The sequence below is a fragment of the Lissotriton vulgaris genome, chromosome 8 (assembly GCF_964263255.1).
Source record: "Lissotriton vulgaris chromosome 8, aLisVul1.2, whole genome shotgun sequence".
NCBI classification, from domain to species: domain Eukaryota; kingdom Metazoa; phylum Chordata; class Amphibia; order Caudata; family Salamandridae; genus Lissotriton; species Lissotriton vulgaris.
The window spans coordinates 22,713,950-22,733,804 of record NC_141696.1 but is presented as its reverse complement, the minus strand read 5'-3'; the positions used below and the strand labels follow the sequence as shown (position 1 = coordinate 22,733,804).

Genomic DNA, 19,855 nt, shown 5'->3' with positions numbered 1-19,855 from the left:
AGCGCCTGGAGTTTGTCCCAAGCTGGAAAATCACAGTGAATGGCACTACGCGTCGTGCCAAAGGGTGCTGCTTCTTTCTGCTGCTTGAGTAGATATTCTAATTGAGGGGCAGCTACCTCAATGCGAGCGACAGATTTCTCAACGTGAGCAGTTGCGACCTGGCATGGGCAAAACTCTGCGAAATCAGCCTGCGGAGCACAATTCTTCACCCACCCCTAATTGAATGGCAGGTGTGGTGGTGGTGGCCACTCTGTCATACACATGTTCCATCTGTCATTTAATGACAACGTGCGTGATTGGAGGGGGCATGGTGAATTCTGCACTGCCTCCTCTTTTCCTTCCATCTTGCCAAACTCCTAAGGTCTTCCTGGTATTAGGAACTATGGGCTGAGGAATTTGGGAGTACTGAGAGAGGCAGGGACTGGAAAGCATTTGTAATCTCCACTCTCTTAACTACCACTGTCACAGAATGATCTTTTCGATCTGCAGTTGCGTAGAAAAACACATCCGTAGGATGAGTAAAGAGGACCTCTCACAACCATGACACCCTGTGCCATTGTATTCACCTTGATAGAAGTAACAAGAAGCACGCTGGGACCCTGAGATAAGGTCTTCTGATAAAAGGTACAACCTGTAGACACTTGTGTTAGGGAATGACCCAAAAATGGCTTCGCAGCAGTGACAACTGTACTTGAAAAGCTGAAATCCAGTAAGAGAAAGTACTAGGATTCCACAGATGACAACATGGGAGGACCCTATGTGTAAGAAGGCTGACATAAACCCCTTTACTAATAAATAAGTAATTAAATAAAGGAACATACTGGAATTCTTAAGACACTTTTCAGATTTAATCTAAATGAATCTAAAGCTAATTAATCAGTAAAAGGAGAGAAGCTGTTGTGGTTCACCATGATGGTTTATTATTCACTCAAAGTTTGTACACACTCAGTCATTTTACAGAACCTCTGCTTCTAACTCACACAAGACAACTAACAAGCTTTATGTTCATGCAACTGTGGCGAGGCCGATGTAGTTGGCGGCTCTGTCAAAAACGACGTAGTACTCCCTGATGAAAACATCTCCCAGGATCCAGACTCCAGTGGTATCTTGGAAGTTGCTGCTGCAGGAGTTCTAGGGAGGACAGGAAGATATACACACGTAAAGATTTAGATTGTAATATAGGGACTGATTATGAGTTTGGTGGATACCTTTAGTCTGTCATAAATGTGACAGCTACTCCATTCTCCAAATTACAATTACATTATATCCCACGGAAGTTGTACTACGGCCCCCATTGCCATATCACCACCTGCTTTTTTGACCACACAGCTTACCCACACCAGCTGTCCGACAATGTTCTAAAATGATGTTTCAAGTGGGCAGGGAATGCCCACCTTCATGCCTATGACTATTCGGCATTCCTTGCTTGAACATCCCCTGCAGCACTTCACATTAACTATGTAGCAAAGATTTACTACTGCAATCACAAACTAATTGACTAAGTAACAAGACTGTACCTGCTATTAGAGGCCCACTCCAGCATTGAAGGCCCGAGCCGAAGGCGAGGGACTTTATCAAGGGAGCGGGACTTTATTAGCTGGTATAGCCCAGCTTCGAAGGGCTTTAAGGCTATTAGAACATTTTGCCACTAGAGGGCAGACCTTTCCAACAAATAAAACAAAGGCCTCTCAGAGTTTGAGGGGTTTAAAATCCTTCGGGCTCTTTGAAAACAACACTGGAATGTTTTTTTGCGGGCCTTTACTTGCCCATAAAAGCATGGAGCACTCCATTGTCTTCAATGGAGTTCCCAACATTCCAATGTTCTAATAGCATTTATGCCCCCGTGTTTTGTAATGTAAAATGAATGCAGATGACTTAAAACTTGGTTGGGTCCAATGATGGGTCCCAGAGCTTGAGGTAAAGCTCTCAGATACAACCAACAATTCTAGTAAGAGAGGCTGGATTAAGAGGGAATTAAAAGGGTCACCATACTTTGGTGCCCAATCTTCTAATGCATAGTCCTGTGTAGCTGGGACCAGAAGCAGCGGGAAGTCTGACTCTTCAGGAGGGGGTGGGAAGGAAGCATCACATTATTGTATAAGAAGTGAGAAATGAGCCTGTTCTTCTGCCTATCTCATTAGGCTCCTCAAAACCAGGTTTCATTAGTTCTATCCTTAGGAAGGGAGAGTTTTTCTGAGTTTAAGGCTCTGTGCTAGCACCTGGAAGACACACAAAGGCTATTCATGCTCCTTACCTGGTTGATGTAGGCGCTGGCCGGCACCGGGTACTGGACGCCATTGATGGTGAAAATGATATCAGCCAGGGAGCTGATGGAGTTGCAGTTCACCACATACTAAGGAGCAGGAAAGGAGAAAAAAACTAATGAACAAAATGTGCTAAGAACCTCATCCAGACATTGATGTGCATTTGATGGATTAAAGAATGAAGATATGGAAAGTGGAATTATCCGCAAGGTTATTTGAGAGATCAGCGAGTAAAGAGATGAGAAGAGTAGAAATGATTTAAAGGAATGACCTCAGATGCAGGTGATTGGCTTTTCCTGAGTATGCCGCTTCGGACATCATGATCTCCCAGAGATGGACAAGGTCCTGGAATTATCACCCCTCTCTACCCTATCTCTTACCTCGCCATTTGAACTCTGATAAGCTCCAATCGCATTCTGGATGTTTGAGATACCGGGGGACAGACCAGCAATCAGGGACGTTCCGGTGTCGATGATGGCCTGGCAGCCTCCATTGCAGGCGATGACATTCCCGTTCATGGAGACACTGGAGGTGGAGATGGAAGAGGAATTGATCTACAGCTAAAATACTACAAAATGAATTTAACTATTCATCTTTGAATGCAAATCTTGAAAAGTACAGGTTTAACACTTTGCAGGGGGTATTTATGAGTTTATGTTGTCTCCCTAGCCAGCACACGGTGTCCCCCAAACCCTTTTCCTATAGCAACTGCAGATGGTGCATCTGGGAAACCAAACCACGTTATCAGATCCAGCATGACATGCGAAGGCCGCCTGAAGGATCTGTCATAACTCATGTTATCACTGAGGAAAGATCTCCACAACAGGAGACCACCCTCAGGGACAGCATCAAGAGTGTTCCAAAGTTGCTTGAGCTCTGTCCCTGAGTGACTTGGGCATTTAAAAACATGTTTTGGCTGGGGCCATCATGATTTAGATAGCATAGCGGGACAGAAAGCTTCCTCGTGAAAATTGGGTGGAAACTCTGGCGAAATTCGTCCCCAACCTCAGGTCTGAAAAAAGTGAGGGGAATTTTTATGGGGATTTGGCATAAGGTAGAGCAGCAAGTCACCTCGCTGCGCTCCCCTACGTCAAACTGAACAGGCAGGAATGCACTATATTTATCTCATACAGTGAATCACTGTCCTTTCTCCCTGCACTGATGCCGTTTCATCAGCCTAGCGGCAATGCCGTCACCCTTGCACCATGGTGCAGGTGGGCCTGTGTTGTCAGCAGGATTGTGTTTGTATAGGATGGGGCACCTTCCTGCACAAAAACAATCTTAGGAGGCGTCTTCCTCTTTCTATGTGTGCTACAGGATGCAGCACAAATAGAAAGATGAAAAAAAGACAATATATTAAGGTATTTCTCCTTGTTGCGCCTCTCTTGGAGATGCGTAAGGTTTGACGCACCCACTGCTTTAAATGATCTTATAAATCTGGGAAGGTGTCAAAATCTATGGGTGCTGTGTGGGAACGCCCACTGCAACGCCCATGGAACCCCCACTGCAACACCCATGGAACGCCCACTGCAACGCCCACAGAACGCCCACTGCAACGCCCACGGAACCCCCACTGCAACGCCCATGGAATGCCCACTGCAACGCCCACAGAACGCCCACTGCAACGCCCACGGAACCCCCACTGCAACGCCCATGGAAAACACCCACTGCAACGCCCACGGAACCCCCACTGCAACGCCCATGGAACGCCTCCCTAACTCAGAGAAAGGCAACGCAGCGATTTGCGCTGTCTTGCCTCACTCCATATCTATGAGGCATTTGCTTTGTGTGGCCTCGTTGAAATGATTTTGTGGTTTGCACCCACAAAGCCTTGTAAAAAGTGATGCTATGATGGCATAAGGGACTCATAAATATGCCCTTGAGTTTCCACGAGGGCAGCTAGCAGTTATTCCGCAATCTGAAAGCATTTCAGTGAGGGGAACAAGAGGAGTCTGCAAGGCGTCTGACTACATTTGTCAGATGTCCACTAAGGCCCTTCTCCAAATGAGGCCCTACATATTATAACCAACCGTGTTCACTATTTGAGCATCATGTGTGCACTTCCTGTGCGGAGCAGGGGGACTTTGCACACAAAGGTGCAGGTATCCACTTCCTCTATACAGGTATCTAATTATTTATGTCCTGATTCGCAAATTGGCATTTAGAAAGGTTAGAAACTTCTGACCAAATGTCTGTATTTGAATGGAATGAAAAAAAAGATTTAGAAGATTCTCCCCCTCCCCACAAAGTAAATGTTCTAGGCCTGGCTGCAGTGGGCATATGGGTATTTAGCAGTTGTTGTAAAGAAAGCCTGATTCACCGAGGTAAAAGTTAGACCAAAAATCTAACTTAGATCAAAAGTCTAACTTTACTCGTAGCAACTTACCTTTGAGAATTTTGAAAAGCAGTCAAGTTAGACTTTTGGTTGAGTTTAGACTTTTGATATAACTTTACCTTTGTGAAACAGGCCCTCTTACTGTGTGTCTAGCAAGGCTCAAACACTCCCTTGAGTCCTCAATCCTCTTACATTGATAATTTGTGGGCATTTCCAAGGATTTTATTGAAACTGGTCCTGGGTTTGGTGTCAATTTCAGTGTGGAAGAGAGGTGGTGCTCAGGGGCCCGCTCATCACTTCCTCCTCTGCACCAATAGCAGAAGAGCTAACATTTGTTAACAGCCGGATGGGTTTGTGTGAGTGGTTCTCTCCCTTATCATAGCTCACTGATCTATTGAGTTGTTGACTGCCGCCTGTCTACAACTGACTGTCCCTACACCTGACCTGTCCTTTGTTACTCCTGACCTGTTGTTTGTTGCACCTACCTCTCCAGGGTGATCTGCCAGTAGGTCTCGGCGGAGAGAGGGATCCAGTTCAAGGTTCCAGTGTAGTAGGAAGATTCGTAGCCACCAAAGATCACCACGCTCCCGCTGGCTCCATTCCTGTGATCAAGAATAAGAGAAAATTGAGTATCAAATGATGAGGGTACAAACATGAGAGGCTTCACAGATGCAGCAGTATGTGGTATTGTCTTCTGAGTGGAAAACTCTTCTCCGTCTATTTCAATCTGCACCACTTCGGCGTGGGCCACCTTCGCACCTGTGCAAAGTCAGAGGGACGCGCATTGTTGATGTGGCTCTCAGGTTGACAACCAATGTCTAACTTGCGGAAAGTGTAAATTCTACTCATAACAAGTTATCACATTGTGGGGCTCCTGTGAAAGTTCCCTTGATAAAGAAAGGTGTGGCCAGAAAAGCTTTCATATCAGAACTCATGATGTTAAGAATTTGTTATTGGCAGAGGTGGGACTCCAGGTGGTTGGTAGGGAACAAAAGACTAGTCATTTAATTTTGAGTGCAGTCATTCATCACCTTTGATTGAGGCAAAGTGTGGTAAGCTTTAGCCTTCCCTGTTGTGGGAGACAATGTAGGATTTTAATGCATTCTCACAAACCCCATTTATCTGCAGACAGAAGATCATGCCCAGGTTGGTGCTTGATTTAGCAGGATGGTGAGATCCAACGCCATCAGGCAGAGCTATGGGGTTGAAAAGATGATCGAATGAAAGCGCCTTATTTAGTTTGTCCTAGTAAGGCATAGTCGGCTGCGTTCCAATCACTGGTGAAAATAAGAGAGATGATGAGGAACATTGTCAGAGTGGTCCTCAACCATCAGAAGGAGCTGGGTGCCATCTGCATGCATGGGATATCCAGACCTATCGGAATCCTTACCAGCTGCTGAAGCGGGTGCATACGTCTTAAGTAAGATGGGGTACCGAGGAGAACCATGAGGAACGCTAAGATGGATGTTGAGTGTGCCTGGAAGTAAAGGTCCCTGTTTTATTTGAAGTGTCCAGTTATGAAGGGTATAAAGTGCACCCTATGGAACTAAGTCCCGGCCCACTTGTTTTTCAGTCATGCTGACTGCCATCACAGCTGGAGGAGCCTCCGTGTGTTCCCCTCAGGCCAGGATTGCCCACTATTAGTTGTACTACTAGTTGTGTGACCATACTTGACTACAAATGCTCTAAGTTACTTTACTAGAATACTAGTACTCCTACTGGTGTCATTGGTGTGAGTAACGCTACAGTTCATACCACCCCTATTGCAAACCCATAACCTATTTTGCTGCTGCTCTTAGTATTACTAGTTCTAGTATATACAAAGTTCCAACCCTAGCGCTATGACACTACTCCCCGATAACTTCATTATTTTTTCTGGTAACATGACTGCTGGTTCTTCAACTACACTTAGTGAAATTGTAGTGTCTGTGCTACTACATGCAGCCTCCCTGAAAGTACCTTTAACACTGGCATAATTTGTAATTTTAGATAAACCCCTAGAAACACTACTGCTACCTCTAGGTCACAGCTTTGAATCCCGGCAGGTCCACACAGACTTTCATTCTCCTGAGTTTGATAGGGTGAGTACCATTGGGTTGGGTATCAATAAACACCTGGTGATCCGGGACAAGATTATCAATGTATACAAATACTCCTTTCATGTCATGTGGTTACTCCTTCATATTTTGGGTAGGATGTGTGACGAGAACCTGACTTACGGGCTCAGGTAGACGGAGAAGAGGTCTGCAGAGAGAAGCCCTTGACTCCACATGTTGTCAAAGACAGGGGTGGCAGAATCAGATGCAATGCTTGGAAAGGCCAGTCCCAGGATGCCATCGAACTGCATTTCAGAGAAGAAATCTGCCTCTGTGTAGGCCAAGCCGAAGACCTGGTTGGTGACGGTGAGACCTCCAACCTACAAGGAGAAGGGAAGAGACGGTCAGGGTCATGAAGCAAAGACCAGCTGTGAAAGTCCTTAGGACACACCTGTCCAAGCTTAGATTGATACCCCTGGTCCTCCTACCTCCACAGTGTCATATCCTAAGACTCCTGTCATGCTTCCGGTGCCATAACCAATGGACAGGCTGGTGCTGGTGGACTGGAAGGTGGAAGAGCTGGAAGGGCTGAACCTGTTGTGATTGGCTGTGGGTTTAAAAAGGCATCATTAGCACAGAATCAACAGAAGGGTCTCCTCCTGGACAGGCTGGAGCTGCTCAACCCTGGCATCTGCCCTTTGAGGCTACAAACTATGCCTATAAGTGTGCCTGTTGACTTGTGTTTCCCCTTAGAAAGTACAAAAGTATAACAAGCCAAGAGGCAGTACTTGTCATTTATAAAAAAACTAAAACATCAAAGTGTTGATTGTTTCCAATGATTTTTTTATTAACTTGTAATATGAGCTGTTCTTCTGTTGTCCAACCTGGCCCACCTTGGCTGTCCTTCTCTGACTTGCATTTCCTCCACACATTGGCCCGGATATGTTTTTGGCATGGGCCAGATGCAACTTTAGGATTTACAAAACCTTGCAAAGCCCAATTTGCGTGCTTTGCAGCGCTTTGTAAAAACCGATAATGCAATTCACCCACCCATGGATTTTGACACAAACCCATATTTACAAAGACTTGCGAACATGGGTGTGCCTCAAAATGGTGCAGCTCCCCAAGTCTGGTGAATCGGGGAGAAATATCTCCTTGTTCCCTCCTCTTTGCATTCTGCATCACACATACAAAGGGGAATACGCCTCAAAGGATGTTTTTTTTGTGCCGGGAGGTATTTTGCAACAGTTATTTCCATCTATCTAGCAGAGGTAAGTGCATACTTGGTTATACATTTATTTTTAGTTTACCATCTCTAATTTGATGAAGAAATAATTCTAAGGTTTTTTCAATACTGTAGAAAACACATATGCTTTTCCTGTGACATCTTCACTCTCAGCTCAGGTTCCTTTGGCACAGAAATGAGTAGTTAGATATAAGGGCTAAAAAGACTAAATATTAACACAAAGGAATATTTGCAGTCCATAGACATGATACTGGAGCAGGCGAGACCGGCGCGTGTCGCTCATACATCCTTGAAACTGAAATACCAGGCTTTACATTGAAATTGGGAATCTTTACAACTTTGATGAAGTCACTGTTTCCCAGATGTGCCATCAAGTTGATGTAAGTCTAAAGGGTGGAAACGTCTGTCATACCAATATAATCACCCTATAAAAAGCTGTAAATGTATTTCTAGAGCATCAATGTCAAGAATATATTCAAACAAAGCCTCATAGAGACCAAAAGACCTCCACTGGGGACAGCAGGACCTGGGAAGCTTTTCAATGCTTAACTCTTTGATTGACAAGAGGTAACCAGAGCTCTTTCTGGGCAGAGTCCATGCCAGTCAGTGGTACCAGGTGATTGAGCACTGCTGACAAACCACGTGAGGTCATAGCAGATAGAGGCTCCCAATATGTTTAACTGTCTGCAAATAAAGTTGGCTTTGTACCCCAAATTGGCATGGGACGCATTTCTTGCAGCCAATAACATCAGGGCCCTGATTCTCAAAAGAATCAGGGAAAGTAACATCCAAAAATGCTGCGCTGCGTGACAGGGCAGGAGCAGCAGAGATATGGCTCTCTTCTCCCCTCTCGCTAGCGTCGGCGCTGATTTCATTGTGCACATGGTGTACCACCGAGCCTTGCTGGAGCTGCGTTGCGCTTGCGACGCAACTCCAGCAATGCGCCACATTTCTGGCACAGATGCGTCATGCATCTGTGCCGTTTTTGCACCATGGTGCGCCGCATTATAAATTCGGCGCACCATGGGTGGCGCAGCTCTGGCGCACTGTGGCGTATGTTAACTGGCGCATCCCTGGGGTTGCGCCAGTTAACATAAATCTGCCCCATGATTCTTAGCTTCCTTTATGACTAGAAAAAGACCTACAGATGATTTCCTCCAGTGGTTACAGATGACCACACAGAAACTGTTCACCTTAGAGTAAGTGCCGCATTCAGATAGAGCACTGTACCTTATAGTCCCAGAGCATTACAGACAGATCTTGTAACAATATCTTCCCTGATTACTTGAGGTAGAGCAATGTCCACCTTACTGACACCATGGATGTTCAGCTGAAGGCTGTCCCATATGGTGACAGTAGGAAGGCCTCTATGGTTCATGTTGATCCTTCAACCACTCAATGCTATCGCGGGTGGTGAACAAAGTTAGATGCTAGACTTCACCATTAGTGGCGACTTGAGACACATATCTTGATGTTTCCTTCATAGATTATTTTTCTTAGCCTTCTCTTTACTGATGAACTCAGGCAGACTTCTCTTCCATACACCCATTGAGGAATAGAGATATAACGCTCACTCCTATGGCACTGTTGAAGAGGCATGAGTCTCTCAACTTTATCTTCATCAGCATCTAATTCCAGCTCACTCAACTTTATATAATGGTAACAATTCTTTCATGTTGGGTTTAAATGATGAAAATGAAAATAATAGAAATATCGGGGCTTATTTACTAGACCCTTCGCCGCCGGTGCGTCACTTTTTGTGACGCACCAGCGGGGCAACCTGATGTCCCATATTTAAAAGGACATGTAAAGGCACCCTGCATGCTTTTTGTGTCCTTGTAAAAATGGCCCCTTTACACATGTGCGTTCGGGTCATGCCATGGGCTTTGCTGTGGGTGTTCCCACACAACAACCAGAGCATCTGCCGCATTTCCAGATTTACGAGACTTCGGAAACCTGGCAATGTGTCAGAGTGCTACACCACCCCAGTAAAGAGTTCTCCTCGTTTTTTCCCCTCATTCTATGAGTGCTGATAGAAGACTTTTCAAACAAACACTCAAGTATTGAAGATTTATGGGTCGGATCATGAGTTTGCAGAGTTTGCTCCTAATGCCTGTATAAAGCAGAGTGGCCACCTCTATTTTGGCCACATAATTCCCAGCCATAGACTTCAGTGTTGTAACTTAACACATTCTTGAAGTTGAAGTCATTAAATAAATGCACCGGATATGGATATTTATAGGTGAATATTCCACTCTGGGGATTGTGTCTGTAATGGTCAAGGGAGATCACTCCCTAATTACTGACCTGAGAAACAATGAAACATCTGCCTCCATAGCTTCATCTTCAGAAGGTTTTATTTCTCCAAAGTCTACTCAATCCTGCATCCTGTCATCCTGACACCTATCCCCTTACTCCGCCTCTGCCCTCTTTTCTCACATTCACCAGATCAGGGAAGGCAGAGGCCACAAGGACATTGATTAAGACAAGTGCTTGTAGTGAACAGTATGAAGGGATTTGATTGGATTGGAACACATGTGAGCGGCTTGAGAAGATGACGTTATTACTTTCCTCAATCTATTTGATCTTGAGAACTACATTGACATTTCCGAAGAGTCGCGGAATGGGCGCTGCTAAGGATAAAACATGACAAAGCTTAGACTTGGACAGAAGCTCCAGTGGATGGATGAGACCTCAGAAGATACTTACAGCAGGCCGAGCTGGAGCAATACACAGATGGGACCCAGAGGTTCGAAGAGCCGCTGTCGAAGATCACGTTGAAGTCTTGAGGCGGAGTCCCAATGGAGATTGTCCCGTAATAAGACACCTAATGGGTATTGGAAGGAGATGCTAAATTATGTTTGGCGGTGTTGGTCACATAAATAGCTTTATTCTTGTAAAATCAAAAATGTATATCAGGGTGCACATGACTCCAATGTCTGTCATATTACGACCACACCAGAAATGCTGGGCACATGTCTCTAGTGGTTGGCCAGGGCCTCGACAAACATCGCTGTGCACAACACATGCACACAAACCAGAGGTCACAGACCATTGCACAGACTCCTCACTGCTCTATTGTCTGTCATGCAAAATCTCTTGGTGCTCAGTGTGTACATAACTCAACCCCAGCAGTCAGAGCCTCACACTGAGTCACGCAGGACCTGCTTTTCTCCGGGTCAATGACAGGTATCCTTGGACGACATCCGGCTAAACTCTATTGCATCATGACCTCGGAGGATGGCAGCACACTCATTGTTTATATCCTATGCTAGCACAGCCTACAGATCCACAATTCTCCACAGCCATTGTGTCATTGCCTGTTGACACATCACACCATGCAATGTATAGAGCGCTGAATGTTCCAATGGAAATGTGAAAACGCGCACAGGGGAGGTATGTTTCACTCACATCCATGTAGTTGGTCATCGGCTCACTGGCCACTTGAGCAGCCAACTCTGGGAAGTATTTGCTGCCTGGATTAATTTTGTGGGTCTTCAGAAACTCATCCAGTAGGCCCTTCTCTCTCAGGCGATCCCTCAGGGATTTCCCCTTTATCAGGGGGACCCTATTGAATGAGAGGGAAAAGAAAGAAACTCATGAATAGGAAAAGGAAGACAAAAAAATGAATTCAATGAGAAGGCTGCCGGTTGATTTTAATTGAAATAGTGAACCGTTGAGTATCCCCGTATGAGAGGAGCTACCTACTGGTAATATGGAATTACAAAATGCATCTAGTAGTAAGGAATAAAGGCAAGATGTGCCTAAGGTTCATCTTTAGAACATGTAATAGCTTTAGGAGCAGCACCCTCAGAAGAGTAGCATCATATTCTGAACAAACTCAAATTTCAATGTATTGTCAACATCACCCACTTAACAGCCATGTGTCTGGACACCTTGGTCAGCTTCAGCATCTAGACTCACACTTTCCAAGGGATGACCACAGAGATGAACAATAACTTTCTCCCTCTAAACCACAGTGAGCTCAAACTCCTGATTCTAACTGTGACCTATCCTTTTATACCTGATACACAACCTAATGTACAATGAACAATCCTATTCTATTCTTAAGCCCTTACTCCAAATATGTTTGCACACCAATGGTGCTCAGCTCCAGTTATACATTACCCTTTCCCCAATATCATCTTAATAGTAACAAGCGCCTTGGCTACATTGAGGGTTGACTATGCTTCTGCCCGTATGTAGGGAACATTGCTTTTCACATTGACATAAACCATGGTTTTCCTCTTGTAGAGTATCAAATGAGGGTTGACTTTTCTTTGTATGTTTAACAATGACTCACTCATTCACTCACTTGTAACAACTGAAACACTTTTGGATATGCCCTTACTTATACATTTATATTCGAACTAAGGAATACAAATCAAAATAGTCATCAAACACAACCTGGTGCTGACCTTGAGGACAAGGTAAGGCACCTCAGTTCAGCCTGGTGTAAGCTTGTGTACAGTTGTGTCTTTTAAATACAGCTGGACCAGTTGTCATCGGTCAGCTTCGTTTGTATCAAGGTTCAAGAAGAAATGACTACACATGATAGCAACTCAGCTATCATCCTGAATACCCTTTCACCACTTTCCAGTATTTCAAGTGTGTTTTCACTCACTCGCTTCATCTTACGCCTCCAGGCAGTTATCCATCCAGCTTTGCTACCCAGCTTGTACAATCGTTGTTTAGCGGTGAACATGGTGCTTTCCTCCTTGTCCATATCCGATTCTCTCACTTATTCCCTCAGAGTGAGCATTCTGCATCTGAGATTAAGCACACCCCTCTTTTTATTTATTTCCTTTAGTGGGGATTCTAGGTGTGCCCTCACAGGTTTTCAGCCTAGACGAAGGTGAGGTAAGGAAACCTCTCATCACAGCTTTTGACGCATCCCATTGACTTCCATCATTCCCATCCTGTTGTCATTCTCTGTTATGACATTAGTAGTGCATACAGTGACCTTGTCTCTCACGGCTGGACCTCTGAGAAGCATTCGTTTACACGTGGACATGATTTATTGTCAATGTATAAAGTGTATGTTACATAAAAAGCTCTGACACCGTGCTTTGGATTGGATAGCACTATAAAAGAAATACATTTGTACTATTGAAATTGGTATTTGTGTAAATACTAGGACAGACAGACACACCTGACATTTTTACAGTGCATGTATTACTTAATTACAGGGACTGAACAAAGGCACAAGTATTCCTCTCGGAGGTACCTGCAAAGTGATAACAAGCTGTGAGCCTTTGGGTCTCCTCCGTGCCACTTACATTTAAGAGTGAGGTTCCAGGCTGCCTCCAGTCACTATATTCAAATACAAGGAGGCCTAATGGCCCCTTAACCTCGGCCCAGCTGGAGGTGAAAATCAGCTCCCTGCATGTTGCTGCTGGGAATGTAAAGCAGGCAATGTGCAGACGCTGGTGAATGTGTCCCGGTGTCTGAAAATTACACCAGGACGAGTTCAGCATATTTCTGTGGGGTCCAACTTCTTGGCAGGGGGGACGGCTTCCATCCTTCGATAATAGTGGGTGGATGCCGTGTACTTGTGTCTATCCCTGACTTGTGTCCCGGGTTTGTTTCAAACACTGTGTGAATCGGTTCGTGGTCTGAAATAAGGATGTGTTCAATTTCAGCTCGAGCTCTAGAGCAGAGATGCGTCAGTTTCCCTGCACCTGTGTGCAAAACCCTTTTGCCACCATGGATGCATCGTATTCACAATACGGCACACCATGGCGCAAGGATTGAGAAATCAGGCAAAAGTCACGCATTGCTCGAGTTGTGTCGCAAGCACAACGCAACTCCAGCAATGCATGGGGAGGCCTATACTCATTGTGCTGCGTCATGTCTTAAGCCTGCTCCAAAGCATCCCTTTATGCGCCACGTTGTAAATGGTCCGCAATGTGGCACATCATTTATGGCGCCGCTGCGTCACAAAAAGTGAAGCAACGGCAGGGCAAAAGTGACGCAATGGGCTTGTAAATCTGCCCTTATGTTGTGTGATTGCGATAGCTTTACAATATTTCTAAAATGTAGTTCAGGAACCTCTACACAATAAGGGTAGAATGTTTAGTAAAATATTTATTAACAACCCAATTCAATAATAATATGGAACATGTTTTATACCCTATATTTTTTAGTTCAAACCGATCTCCCAACAGCAATATTCAAAGGAAGTACAAACCAGATACTCTTCTAGGCTTTATGGTTTAGAATAAAGCAGTGTGCCTTTGCTCCTAGGTCATGAAGAACAGAGACTCCTGTAGACTTTATGGTTTAGAATAAAGCAGTGTGTCTTTGCTCTTAGGTCATGAAGAACAGAGACTCCTGTAGACTTTATGGTTTAGAATAAAGCAGTGTGTCTTTGCTCTTAGGTCATGAAGAACAGAGACTCCTGTAGACTTTATGGTTTAGAATAAAGCAGTGTGTCTTTGCTCTTAGGTCATGAAGAACAGAGACTCCTCTAGACTTTATGGTTTAGAATAAAGCAGTGTGCCTTTGCTCTTAGGTCATGAAGAACAGAGACTCCTCTAGACTTTATGGTTTAGAATAAAGCAGTGTGCCTTTGCTCTTAGGTCATGAAGAACAGAGACTCTTCTGGACTTAATGGTGTAGAATAAAGCAGTGTGTCTTTGCTCTTAGGTCATGAAGAACAGAGACTCTTCTGGACTTTATGGTGTAGAATAAAGCAGTGTGTCTTTGCTCTTAGGTCATGAAGAACAGAGACTCCTCTAGACTTTATGGTTTAGAATAAAGCAGTGTGTCTTTGCTCTTAGGTCATGAAGAACAGAGACTCCTGTAGACATTATGGTTTAGAATAAAGCAGTGTGTCTTTGCTCTTAGGTCATGAAGAACAGAGACTCCTGTAGACTTTATGGTTTAGAATAAAGCAGTGTGTCTTTGCTCTTAGGTCATGAAGAACAGAGACTCCTCTAGACTTTATGGTTTAGAATAAAGCAGTGTGCCTTTGCTCTTAGGTCAAGAAGAACAGAGACTCCTCTAGACTTTATCGTTTAGAATAAAGCAGTGTGCCTTTGCTCTTAGGTCGTGAAGAACAGAGACTCTTCTGGACTTTATGGTGTAGAATAAAGCAGTGTGTCTTTGCTCTTAGGTCATGAAGAACAGAGACTCTTCTGGACTTTATGGTGTAGAATAAAGCAGTGTGCCTTTGCTCTTAGTTCATAAAGAGCTCTTTTGCACACATATCCCAGGGTATTACTCCCTCATTAGATGTAAATACCCCATGCATGATTGCTGTAAGTTAAATATACAACTGAAATGAACTACCAAACCCCCTGAACTGCAGACCCTGACTCAATCCACCAGCCTCCACCCCTGTAGTAAAGCTCTAAGTAGACACCTCCTTGATCAGACACTTAGACATGGCCATGAGGCGCTATCAAAGCTCCCGGACCCTGCCAGATCATCAGAGAAGTTGCACTGGAACTGGGATGGAGCCGGCCTGTTAACCCTTTGAGTAACAACAGCAACAGTGCTTTGTGCACAAAGCATTAAGCACTTTTGCACATTTTCAAGCCCCAAGAAAAAGCATTTACAGGCTAATCATCGGACATTTTTGCAGAAAGCAATTAATGTTGATGCAGCACTTTGTACTTTAAACTTGCACCTATTGGCCCGCCCTCATTTTGTAGCCAAGACTCTGACAAGGGGGTAACTCTATCTCATGAGCTGCTGCTAACCTCCACAAACAAACATGAAGAAACAGGACTATGGGTCACCAAGGCCAGGTGAGGGGATCTTATCTGTTATTTTAATGTGTGTTCTTAACTGTGGCTATCAGTCTTTAAAAATTGATGTTTTACTGTTTATAAGAGATGGTTAACTTTTGTAAAGTTTTCAATTAACTGTACAATAAACACATTACTTACTTACTTACTATCAAAGCTCCCATCTCATGACCCTACAGCACAAGTAAGGACTGATAGCAAAACTCACTCGACCAGGCACTTAGGCTCTGTGTAAGCTCCCATCTCATGACCCTACAGCACAAGTAAGGACTGATAGCAAATACTCACTTGACCAGGCACTGAGGCTCTATCTACGCTCCCATCTCATGACCCTGCAGCACTCTGAAGGATTCATAGCAAATACTCACTTGACCAGGCACTTAGGCTCTGACTAAGCTCCCATCTCATGACCCTACAGCACAAGTAAGGACTGATAGCAAATACTCACTTGACCAGGCACTTAGGCTCTGTCTAAGCTCCCATCTCATGACCCTACAGCACAAGTAAGGACTGATAGCAAATACTCACTTGACCAGGCACTTAGGCTCTGTCTAAGCTCCCATCTCATGAGCCTGCAGCCCTCTGAGGGATTCATTGTAAATACTCACTTGACCAGGCACTTGGGCTCTGTCTAAGCTCCCATCTCTTGAGCCTGCAGCCCTCTGAGGGATTAATAGCAAATACTCACTTGACCAGGCACTTAGACTCTGTCTAAGCTCCCATCTCATGAGCCTGCAGCCCTCTGAGGGATTCATTGTAAATACTCACTTGACCAGGCACTTGGGCTCTGTCTAAGCTCCCATCTCATGAGCCTGCAGCACTCTGAGGGACTCATAGCAAATACTCACTTAACCAGGCACTGAGGCTCTGTCTACGCTCCCATCTCATGACCCTGCAGCACTCTGAGGGATTCATAGCAAATACTCACTTGACCAGGCACTGAGGCTCTGTCTACGCTCCCATCTCATGACCCTGCAGCACTCTGAGGGATTCATAGCAAATACTCACTTGACCAGGCACTTAGGCTCTGTCTAAGCTCCCATCTCATGACCCTGCAGCACTCTGAGGGATTCATTGTAAATACTCACTTGACCAGGCACTTAGGCTCTGTCTAAGCTCCCATCTCATGACCCTGCAGCACTCTGAGGGATTCATTGTAAATACTCACTTGACCAGGCACTTAGGCTCTGCCTAAGCTCCCATCTCATGACCCTGCAGCACTCTGAGGGATTCATAGCAAATACTCACTTGACCAGGCACTTAGGCTCTGTCTACGCTCCCATCTCATGACCCTGCAGCCCTCTAAGGGATTCATAGCAAATACTCACTTGACCAGGCACTTAGGCTCTCTCTAAGCTCCCATCTCATGACCCTACAGCACAAGTAAGGACTGATAGCAAATACTCACTTGACCAGGCACCTAGGCTCTGTCTAAGCTCCCATCTCATGACCCTACAGCACAAGTAAGGACTGATAGCAAATACTCACTTGACCAGGCACTTAAGGCTCTGTCTAAGCTCCCATCTCATGACCCTGCAGCACTCTGAGGGATTCATAGCAAATACTCACTTGACCAGGCACTGAGGCTCTGTCTAAGCTCCCATCTCATGACCCTGCAGCACTCTGAGGGATTCATAGCAAATACTCACTTGACCAGGCACTGAGGCTCTGTCCACGCTCCCATCTCATGACCCTGCAGCACTCTGAGGGATTCATAGCAAATACTCACTTGACCAGGCACTTAGGCTCTGACTAAGCTCCCATCTCATGACCCTACAGCACAAGTAAGGACTGATAGCAAATACTCACTTGACCAGGCACTTAGGCTCTGTCTAAGCTCCCATCTCATGACCCTACAGCACAAGTAAGGACTGATAGCAAATACTCACTTGACCAGGCACTGAGGCTCTGTCTAAGCTCCCATCTCATGATCCTGCAGCACTCTGAGGGATTCATAGCAAATACTCACTTGACCAGGCACTTAGGCTCTGTCTAAGCTCCCATCTCATGACCCTGCAGCACTCTGAGGGATTCATAGCAAATACTCACTTGACCAGGCACTGAGGCTCTGTCTACGCTCCCATCTCATGACCCTGCAGTCCTCTGAGGGATTCATAGCAAATACTCACTTGACCAGGCACTTAGGCTCTGTCTAAGCTCCCATCTCATGACCCTGCAGCACTCTGAGGGAGTCATAGCAAATACTCACTTGACCAGGCACTGAGGCTCTGTCTACGCTCCCATCTCATGACCCTGCAGTCCTCTGAGGGATTCATAGCAAATACTCACTTGACCAGGCACTTAGGCTCTGTCTAAGCTCCCATCTCATGACCCTGCAGCACTCTGAGGGATTCATAGCAAATACTCACTTGACCAGGCACTGAGGCTCTGTCTACGCTCCCATCTCATGACCCTGCAGTCCTCTGAGGGATTCATAGCAAATACTCACTTGACCAGGCACTTAGGCTCTGTCTAAGCTCCCATCTCATGACCCTACAGCACAAGTAAGGACTGATAGCAAATACTCACTTGACCAGGCACCTAGGCTCTGTCTAAGCTCCCATCTCATGACCCTGCAGCACTCTGAGGGATTCATAGCAAATACTCACTTGACCAGGCACTTAGGGCCTTATTTATGAAAGCCTTGCGCCACCGGTGCGTCACTTTTCCCCATGTTAAAAATGACGCACCAGCGGCGCAAGGCCTTCATAAATCTGCCCCTTAGGCTCTGTCTAAGCTCCCATCTCATGACCCTGCAGCCCTCTGAGCAAATACTCATTTGACCAGACACTTAGGGCTTCATTTATGAGAAATGACGCATCACTGCGTGAAAGCAGCAATGCGTCACTCCTCAGTGCGCACTCCTTGCGACTTGATTGTTGCGTCATATTTATATTATGGCGCATCATGTCGCAAGGAGTTACAGATACGTCAGTATTTCTGACGTATCTGTAAGCGCAAAAGTGACGCAACTCCAGCAATGTGTCCATTCGCATGGGGCAAGCCCCATGTGGAAGGGCCTGCGGCAGTCTTACTCCTGCCATGAGGTAGGCGTAAGATTTTGGCGCATTTGCGTCCTAGAAGCGGCGCAGTAACATCTCATAGATTTCACTGCGTCACTTCTAGGACCCTCTCTTGCGTCAATACGCCCACCTTGCATACATTATACCTGGCGCAGGTATAATGTGGCGCAGGGGTTTACAAAGTGACGCATCTATCTAGATGCGTCACTTTGTAAATATGGCGCAACAAGGCGCATTTTTTACGCCACTGGTGCGTCACAAAAAGTGGCACACCAGTGGCGTAAAAGTTATGCACAGCCTCATAAATGAGGCCCTAGGCACTGACTAATCACCCATTGCATGAGTCTACAGCACACTTAGAGATTCATAGCAAATACTCACTTGACCAGGCACTCAGAGAGGGCCACCAGCCCCAGGAGAAACAGCCACTTCATGGTTTCCTTTTTGGTCCACAGGATCCAAAGCAGATCTCAGAATCTGGAGTCAGTTGTGAAAATCCAAGGTGAAGGGGCTCCTTATATACCGCAGAAGGCGTTACTTGGACAACCTTCACGTGCAGACAAGAAGTGTGTGTGTGAGATAAACCAGGGGCTCTTATCCAACACCAAAGAGAGAGGCTAGTCCCAGACTCCTTATCTCAGTAGATCTCTATAATGTCTAATAATGCACACAGGCCTTTGTGGACCTCATATCATGTGTACAGATTAGATGCGGTGTGTGCTGCTTTTCTTGGAAATGTAAATCCCTGTGGGAGAGTGGCGGTGCACGTGTCCTCTGGATACTGCCAGGACCTTGAGATAAGGACACATTGAGCTAGTGTGTGTTGTGCAATAGTCAGATGCACAGGCAACTTCCAAGAAGCCTTCTGTGGCCAAGAGTTAGACTATCTCACATGTGAATACTCATGCCTTTCCCAAACCACAAAGCTTGTGTTCAAGTCCAGTGTCATGTCCTCACCCTAGAGGGATCTCTCTGTGACAGAAGAGGAGCCAAGGAGGTTTCAAGGGTGGTGTGTTCATTTGCAATACTTATTATGGAATCATTAGGTGTTTTTCTAATGTTAATACTTGTGCTTAGTTTTCAGGTACTGCAAGCCACAGAACTGTGAGTGCTTGGGAGAACCACAGTGAGTTCACTGGAGCAACAGAAAGAGTCATACCAGAACAAATGTTTTTAAAACTCATTGGCAGATACAGA

At 45.3% G+C, this 19,855-nt stretch overlaps 1 protein-coding gene across 1 annotated transcript; it reads right to left on the bottom strand.

Annotated features, from left to right (window-relative positions):
• Positions 1–897: 897 nt before the first annotated feature.
• LOC147693269 (pepsin A-like) lies at positions 898–19,191 on the bottom strand. The gene is made up of 9 exons (XM_086933662.1): positions 19,040–19,191; positions 11,293–11,449; positions 10,591–10,708; positions 7,124–7,242; positions 6,819–7,015; positions 5,085–5,201; positions 2,645–2,789; positions 2,255–2,353; positions 898–1,131 (listed from the first exon to the last, which is right to left on the bottom strand). The coding sequence occupies exons 1-9, from the start codon at positions 19,090–19,092 to the stop codon at positions 1,006–1,008; spliced, it is 1,131 nt and encodes a 376-aa protein (XP_086789788.1). The 5' UTR covers positions 19,093–19,191; the 3' UTR covers positions 898–1,005.
• Between the last annotated feature and the right edge of the window lie 664 nt (positions 19,192–19,855).